The sequence below is a fragment of the Anabrus simplex genome, chromosome 10 (assembly GCF_040414725.1).
Source record: "Anabrus simplex isolate iqAnaSimp1 chromosome 10, ASM4041472v1, whole genome shotgun sequence".
NCBI lineage: Eukaryota > Metazoa > Arthropoda > Insecta > Orthoptera > Tettigoniidae > Anabrus > Anabrus simplex.
In genome coordinates, this window is record NC_090274.1 from 60,960,017 (window position 1) to 60,969,500 (window position 9,484).

The 9,484-nt window shown below is 37.6% G+C and overlaps 1 protein-coding gene across 2 annotated transcripts in view; it reads right to left on the bottom strand.

Annotated features, from left to right (window-relative positions):
• Window positions 1–9,484, bottom strand: part of Prp8 (pre-mRNA processing factor 8) — a 222,019-nt gene that overhangs the window by 112,853 nt on the left and 99,682 nt on the right. For both annotated transcript variants that reach the window (XM_067154586.2, XM_067154585.2), the window contains exons 15-17: window positions 7,826–8,032; window positions 5,574–5,737; window positions 1,268–1,394 (exon numbers count right to left, since the gene is read on the bottom strand). In XM_067154586.2, the coding sequence (XP_067010687.1) occupies window positions 1,268–1,394; window positions 5,574–5,737; window positions 7,826–8,032 (498 nt within the window). The remainder of the gene's footprint in view (window positions 1–1,267; window positions 1,395–5,573; window positions 5,738–7,825; window positions 8,033–9,484) is intronic.

Sequence of the window (9,484 nt, forward strand, 5' to 3'; positions counted from 1 at the left end):
TTTTTTTTTTTTTTTTTTTTTTTTTGACAAAAATCGGATATAACGACAAGTACATTTTTCGCCGTTATGAATTCTCACTATAACGGACTTCTACTGTATTTATTTAACTGTCTATTTACAGGAAATTAGGATTATATGATGAACGCTGCCTGAAAAGATGAAGCTCTATTCAGAAATCAAAAACCATCAGAATTCTATTCCTGAATTATCACAAACAATTCAAGGTAAATGATGTTAATTGTTATGTCACGATTTCTTCTTCTTCTACCCAACTGATCTGGGGTCAGGTCCCCATGTAATGCAGCACCAAGTTGCTTGATCTTGTGTTGCCACTGTTGGCAATCTTGATGTCATTTTTTCATTTTCTATGATGTTTCTCCACATGCCTTATTCCCTGGGTGGATTTGGTACGTTAAATACTTCTTTGACAATGTAGGAATCCTCCTCCATTATGTGACCATACTATCCAATGTGGCACTTCCCATGTTTCTCTATAATCAGGGCAGCAATAAAGAAACCTCTGACATATTCATTCCAGATCTGGTACTGGGGTGACACCTTCACCCATCTACACATTTTCATTTAATTTACGTACAACTGTGGTTCATGGACCTATTTGCTGGTTCAGCATTCTGATCCATGCATCATATCAGGACTAAACCTTTCTTTGGTATTGCCATTTGGGAATTGCATAGTACACATGACATGGATCTCCACTTCAGTCATGCAATCTTTATGTACTATGTTAAGTCTTCATCAACACTCATATTAATTTTGTGTATAGAATCAACATATCTGAAGGTGGGTATTTGCCATCTATTTGTATTTTGCAGCCTGTTTTCTTGCTGCCATTGAAAGTACATTCCACATTCTAGGTCTTAGAGCAGCTAACATGTAAGAGCTTTTCCCGTACCAGGGTGTCTGTATCTGGATGTCACGAGTTACATGGTCCATGAATAGGGTTTGTTTACACCAATAGCGCTTTCGATTTGGGTGATGTTATGTACTTTGATACATAACCTGAACAGCAATATAAGCCTCGAGAATCTCCCAATGTTGCAAGAGCTGCTTCCACAACAAGGTTTTAAGGTACACTGCGAAAAGTTTTTTAGTCTGTATGATGCTATGATTATTTTTGCCAACTGTTTTAAGAGATTTGATTTCTAAAGCTCTATGTTTCAGAAAGTATTTTATTTCCCAAAACTCATAAGTAGCTTATTTCAAAAATCGCATAATCACACACAAGGAAACAATGAATGAAACTCACCTCCTTGAAGGCTCTCTGCGTCAGCAAGTGACGCTTGATTCTGGACAAGGCTTCATGGGGGTTGTCATAAGCTTGTTCTATCAGACCTAGCTCTTCACGCTGGCTCTGATTCAAGCGAGACTTCACACTAGAACACAAGAATTTATAATTTATTCATGTACCAAATTATTCTAGTGAATATGATGAGAGAAAATGAGGGTGTTTGAAGGAACAGTACTTTAATACATTGGGAAAATTCTTAGTAAGAGGAAGCTAGACAGAACTGGAAGATGAAAGGAACAATCAGTAGCCAACAGACTAAAAGTACTAGAGTTCATAGAGCAAATAATACTGACTGAATGAGAGTAAGTATTAGAGCAAATAATACTGACTGAATGAGAGTAAGTAAACATAAAACAGCCAAAACTGGTTAGGACGTTCATGTGGGGACCGCAAAAAAAGTGACAGAAGAAACATACTTTTAAAAAAAATCATACTGTTAAATTTAAGATTCGCTATGAGCATAACAATTATCACGACAAAAACAAAGAAACAAGAGTTTACAACTATAATTAATGAAATGAATAAAGTAACACTACATTTCAAAAACAGCAACATAGGAAAATATCACAGAAAAATGTCCTTAGTTCTTGAGAGACATGAACTGTGCATGCTAGTATTTGTATAAAATTTTTAAAATGCACTAAAATTGTCAAGAATTTGATTCAGAATTGAAAGTAAAGGGTGCATCATTAGTTACCTGCACCCGTCATGTATGTCCACCTTTTCACAGTATTTGTTATCAGTATTCATTTCATTAAATCCAGCCTTATGAAAGAAATTTGAGACCATTTCCATTTTCCAAGCTCCAGTGAGCATATGCATTGCTTGCAGATGTTCAATTTAAGCATTTCATTTCAGTAAATAAAGGCAAAAGACTGAAGGACAAGAGCTTTCTGATACTTGCTTTAGAGGCTATGTATAAACTCTCGATCCATGGGCTGGAATTTGTTAGTGCGATTTGCAGGAAAGAAGTGTACTTTCACATACCACACAAATATTAAGTCTTGTCCAGAAAATTTTTCCTGTTTCAAACGCTCAAAAAACATTTTAAACAAATCGATAATAACCCAAGCCCTTTTGTTGCTGTAATTTTTCTGTTTATAATGGGATCCAATTCATCGCTGCCATCTGCGTTGCTGCACAAGGAGAACAGTAATTCTTTACTTTCTCATTCTTCCTCCATGGCATGCTTCTCATTTAACATTCAAGGTTCTAGAGGGCATAATTTGGTATAACAGGCCAGTTTTACCCACACTGTAGAAATCCAGATGTTCAAAGCCTTGAAAATGGGGTGGCAGTACCTCTTCTTTCCGAAGTTCAACACTTTCACTTTCACTAAATGCAGCACTCTCTCCACAAACTGTCCTGCAATCAATCCTGTATAGTATTTTGAATCTATCCAGCCAACTATTCAATGCTTTGAAGTCCGTAAGCCCACGCGTCCCTGATATCATAAGACTCTTTCACTTTTATCAATGCACCATAAATTGCTACGTTTTCACCATAAGTTCCACTGAACCACTTCACTAGCACTGATTCCATTTCTTCTTTTTTAACATTAATTTCTCTCTCTCTCTTTTTTTTTTTTTTTTGAGCCATACTGTGTTTCTTGATCCAGAATGTTCTCTTTATTCTTCAATATTCCTGAAAATGAAGAATTTGCAAGGCCCAGACATCATGACATTTCATTCGTGTTTCTCTCACTCTGCGAATAAAGTTCACTTTCTTTGCGAGAGAGAATTCTTCTTTTCACTGCCATAGTAAACTTCACTTACACTATGCGCATAAGAAAACCGACACCCAGTCGGATATACCAAGCGAAACACAACAAAATACGAAGTGATGCCAACCTGTGCAAGCAGATGCTACAACAGACCTATGGACAGAGTGCAGCTGCCAATATGCAAGCAAAGCGGCGGGTTAGTCTTCGGCTTTGTTCAGTCTGTGACAGTCGCTACTGGTTGACTATTGGAGAAATTTGTATACTACAATGACTGCAGTCAGCCAAGGTCACATGTATACGAGAGCATGGCACCTCACTTTATGCTAAGCGCCTGTGCTCCAAATTCCTCTTTTGACTTGAATCATTCTTAGCAAACTTATGTCTTTTGTGTAGGATATTAACGTCCCATAACCATAACAAATAAATACTTCAGAATTTTAACAAATCCTTATGCTAAATGTGGGTTCTACCCTAATGCAAATTACATTAAACTGAATATAACATTGCTCTAATGGAATAGGTTTCAAGGACTCAACATTTCTTCTGTTCAATGAGGTTTTGCGCTACATCAAATTCCTGCAAAGTCGAGGGTATACTGTATACAGACACAGAGCAGGAAGAACAGCAAAGGAGATTTCTATTCAAGACAATACTGAAATCATTTCAGACATCATATACTATGTCTACTTTGTTGGCTATAGCTTTAATATAGATTGACTATTGAAGGATATTTAGTGAAGAATGCTCGCGATTTTTGTGGTGTGAACTGGTGCACGAATGTTCCCATTTAATTATCAGTATAAGAGAAAACCACTCCAGCTAGCAAGACCTACATGGCAACATTCAGTTGTGAACTTTTATTACTTCTTCAACAAAGGTATGAAGACCCACTTTGTAAACAATGAGATTAATGGATCCAACATCACCTACACAGCGCCATACTACAGTTTAATATCACAAATTTTCAATAAGAAAGTTTCAATGTCATCTTAATCTACTATAGGTCCATTTTAACATTTCTTCAAAATCAAAATCGAGTTGGTTTAAACCGAATTTCACTCGTCATAGACCTTATTATTATGTGGATATGGACTAGTTGTCTATTTTATAAAATATTTTAAATCACCAGTGTAATATCATACCAACATTACTCATTTCTTTGCAAACATTTTAAACAAGTTTTAACTGTAAATTAAGAACTCATAACAATTTTACATTGTATAATACTTATTCTTAATGTTATATTTTGACCAAAACAACGGGCGAAATATGTCCCTTCAAATATTAGTATATTAAAATGTAAATCCTAACTTTAGGAACTCAATTGTATTGAGTAGGTGGGTCCTAATAAATTTTAGTAATATTTTTTAAACATTGCGGCTTATCAAACTTTCCTCTGACGAGGGGAGAGGCATCCGTCTGCGTTACAACATTCTTCGATTTCCCACCACGGCCTCTCTCGAAATTCAGAAATGCCAGCCCTTGCCGCGTCACAAAGTATTCTAAGATCCATTAATGCATGCAATCACTTTGATACACAGTTTAAACCTTTCAAGTGCCATGGAGAAAACTATTTCCGAAATGTATCCAACAAAGTGCATTGACATTAGTCCTATTCAAATAATGCACTAGATTAAATCACCGGCAAACATAACCTTACGCAACGAAAAAAATCCACAAGATTCAAAGATGAAGTCAAATATTGCTGGCTCCCCTGAGCAAATGCTTTTTTAAAAATTACTGTTTGCACTTTTTAGGTGCCTTGTACTTGCACAGAAAGTGCCAGACGCCCTTAAAACATCATGGCTTATCAAACTTTCCTAGGACTAGGGGAGGAAGTCTCTCGCTTCCGTGTGCATTACAAGTTTCAACACAGTACGATGACCCCCACCCTTGTGCGATTTCCCGCCTGACGTATCTCTCGTTTAAAACCTTAAGTCCATTTGGGCTTGGCATTAAAAAACCATTCGGTTTCATCCACAATGACAATACTGTTCGGTGCGTATGAGTTGATTATATGAGCCACTCTTTTTCGCCAACTGTTGGCATCGCCAGTGTTTGCAGAGTCTGCTTCTCCGCACACTGTCTGCTATGTGATATTAAAGCGTCCCTTAAAACGCTGAATACAAAAGACTTACGATTTCACTTGAACTAAACAGATATGAAGCACACTGTAGACACACCGAAGCGAGTGAAAGTACGGTTAGCTACCCTTGTACGTTTCGGAAGACTCGTTCTATCACGACGCGGATAAATTTTGAATTTAAATTACTCTGTAAAATACTACGTTTTTAAAACTTAAAGGCAGTTTTGAATTAAAAGTATGAACTCGTAATGGGACCCCGAATTACAAATTATCCGTATTTCAAATTAAACGATTTAAATAACGTGCAAAACCGCACCTCATGTTTCCGGGAACGAGAGCTTCTTTGAATTAGGCGTGATTTTGAATTATCGAGGTTCTACTGTAGTGTGATAAATATAGCAGGAATCAAAAGAATGCATCACTGCAATACATATATAGTATAAGTCATGGCTAACCTGTAAGCTTCTTTCAGTCTTTCCAAAGAAAGAATCAGCAGCTTGGTGTCATGCTTGTATGACAGTGGAGGGAAGGGGATTGGTGCAAATCTTCGAGATTCCAGCCAATGCACAGTGGTGGTGTAGATAGCAACAGCCTCCTCGGGTGAGATGTAAGGACCATCCTTAAATGAAGAAGAGAAAAACGTTCAGGAAAATCGAAAAACCACACTGAAATAAAATGGATATTTACATAATTTTCTCAAATAAAACGGGAATAAGCTGTGCTTCATACAGTATGGACGTACACACATATTCATTAGAGACTTGTGCCTTTCAGCATTCAATCTGCAAACCTGTGTTAAAAAAAAAACAAGTGCCTCCAAAATCCTCTATTTACAACTAGCTCAGTGGCCTTGATTAGCTCCATACATCTTATCTTTACATAATTAAAACACAGTCCAGCCACTGTTGCGCTGGTCTCCTTCCCCTTTTGCCCTCAACAACCGAGACCATTATTCTCCTACCTAACCTATCCTTCTCCATTTGCCTCATATGACCCCACCACCGAGACAAGTTTATATGCACATTTTCATCCAGTGAGCTTATTCCTAAATGTTTATCCTGGCATTCTGAGACCCTCCTACCTTTCTTTCCACTCTTCCTACCAGCAATCGTTCTTGATACCTTTACGCCTGTTACTTCCAACAACATCCTGAGTACTCAACATTCACTCCCATAGGCCAGAAAACAGACTGATGTACGGATAATTTCATCTGAGAGTTCGCTTTTACTTTTTTTCCCCACAGAACACAGTTGATCACAACTGTGAGCTTACCGCATTAGCTTTGCTACACCTTGAATCTGTTCCACTTAATATACCACCATCCTGGGAGAATACACATCCTAAGGGCTTTAATATTATCTACCTGTTCATTTTTGTATTCCAGACCCAACATTAAATCCTCTTAGGTTTTTCCCCAATTGACATCACGTTAGTCTTGGAAATGCTAATTTTTGTTTCACAGTTGCTGCACTTCTTTTCAACCTCCAATGATAGATTGCAAGCTTTCGGCATAGTCTGTCATTAACCCTTACCCCTCGAATTAAAATTCTCTGTGTTGCCTCTATTACTCGTATTTTAAATGTGAATTTCTATCTTATATGACCTGTATTCATCTTTCATGATTTTGGAGAGAGCACTTGCTCTTAAATGATGTGTTTAGGCCTATAAACATTTACAGGAACTATACCAGAGCAAATAAAAGCAATACGTACAATTTAAGTCATATTATTTTACATTTTTATTCTTATTATTACAATCGTTATCGCATACCGATTTGTTTCATTAGCAAATTATCGGTAAAAACAACTGAACAGTCTGGTTTCGTACCTTGCAGTTGTCTGTAGCCTGAAACCGCTGTAAACAGCGATTCCCTGAAATTGGGATCTATTGATTGTGCCAGCCGTCAGTATCAGCTACGTGTTGGGTTACGGTAAACAAGCCGACCACCGCCAGTTCACTTGTAGGCGCTGTCAAATGCTATTAGATATATTCATTAGGGTACAAGGAAGGAGTAGAGGTACGAAAATACTGGAGTGATGTACAATTTCCTGTCATATAGGCCTACAGCATTGAACAGCACACTGTATATGACTAGGAGAGCACACGGCGACCATGTTTGTTTAACTATTGCTCGTGCCTTCACGTGCGTGAGTGGACTGGACACAGCTGACCGGCTGTTAAATAGTATCTGGATTTTACAAAGTTCCGCGCTGAACCAAAACATGGCAGTACAGTATAGCATCGTTTATTTTGTCGGCTACGAGACGACAGTTGAACGGTGGGCGATACAATGTCATGCCGGGCCTCGTTCGACACACAACCGGACAGGGAACATCGTAATGTCGGGGCTCTCCCAACAGACAAGGGGTAAGGGTTAAGAGCAAATTGTCAGTATTGCTAAGCTGCTTAGTACATTTCCACCCAACTACATCTCCCTGTCATCTTACACCTTTTTAGTAAGCTATCCACAAAAACTATGAACAATAAAGGTGAAAAGATTACAGCCTTATCTAAATCCCCTAATCACTTTGAACCAAGAACTCTTTTAAGTCAATTCTCACTGTGGTCCAACTGTCAACATTTTAATCGGCTGTAATAGCCTACAAAGCAATACACAAATAAATCTGCTAAGTCCAGTGGTAGGCAGGGAAGGAACTATTCCAATACTCACAAATGCTAGAGTTCTGCAGTGACAAAGAACATTTACCTTCAGGTAGTTGTGCTGCCTTTCCTGTTCTGCCTTGAGGTAGAGACGAGTGAGGCGTCCCAAGTTCTTCTTGCAAACAGTCTTGTCTACGGTGGCTCCTCGGCGGATACGTTCTCGGTTGTAGTGAGCAGTGTTCGTCCACCAATCAGCCTTCATCTTCACATACCTCAAGATCATGTTCTCAATGGGAGTGGGAAGACCTGGCACCTAAAGAATAATCAAACTCGAAATTAAGAAATGCAGTAATGCCAATAACAGATATAACAGATAAAACACAGCTTAACTTCAAACTTCTCTTAACTCAGAGTACCAAGACAAGATATCTTAACGAGGGTTATGTGAAAGACAAATAAAGAGAAATTTAATGTATGTTTTCAAAATTGGTATAAATAAAATAATCGATGGCTGGAAAACGTACATAATTAAAACTGCTGGCGAGCTTCTTTAGGAAACAAGTAGAAAACATGAAACTTATTTATTTTAAATTTTTAGCCAACATAGGACTACTTAGTCAGGTATATGGAGGGTTTTTTTTTTTGCCAGCCCAATACTTTTTCATCCTTTCTGAACGTAATATTCTTTCTGCTTCTGGAATCACTCTTCCTATTTTATGCTTGTTCATTTTTTTTTTTGTAGTCTAGTGTATTTATCTTTCAATGTGTTGAGTGTATTCGTTTTGTATTTTAAATCTTCTATTGTAATATGTAACTCTCATGTCTTCTTTAAGTTCTGTGATGCATGTAATATTATTCTTACTCTTACATGATTCTTTATTATTTTTCTACGGAGTCTATTTTCTGGTGACTGTATTAGATGCGCTAAGAATGATATTCATTTCTTTTTCATTGTGCTAGTCACAGGTTCTTTTTCTTTATAAACTGTTTCATTGCAAGCTAGTCTTGAAATTTATTAAAGAAAAATTCTTCATAAAAATCCCTCAGATAGATAGTCTCTTCTTATCCCGAAGCAGCCGATTTAGGTCTAACCAACATTACTTTGGTATTCCTTACCCTCTCTCTGCTTTTCTCTACACATCTACAGAAAGAAAGAATGTAAGAAAGTAAGAAAATCACCATATGATCTTAAAATTAAAGAACAATAGCTACCATGAGACACCACGAGATATGGTCCCCAACAAACAATCGGATCAACCAACTTCTAGTCTATCAGCAAGGGATGGAAAGAAGTTTACTGTATGTTTCTCTGAAGGATCATCTCTATAAAACTCACATAAAACTGGAATAAAGTGAGCATTAAAGGAGATACAGACCGAGAAGTGGAAATGGGCTGAGCATATAGCAAGATCTGATCCTCATAAAAGAACAAAGGCAGTAATGCAGTGGTATCCACAAAGAGGAAGTCCATTGCCTAAGGGGGTAAGATATAGAGAAGAAATCTGTGGGGCACTGTGGATGGGAAATGCCCGATAGAACAACCTGAAAGGTGATGCCAGAGGCCTTTAGGAGATTGATCAGGTTCTGATGATGATGATGATGGCCAAACACGTACAACCTTGAAATATCTGCTCTCCAACCAGATGAGTAGTTAGCGAGCTTCAAACAGTGGAAATGAAATATTTAAGAAGAAGAAAGAGAAAGATCTGTAATACATACATCAACAAATCTAAGTAAAACTGTCACTAACCCTGTCAAAGGCAAG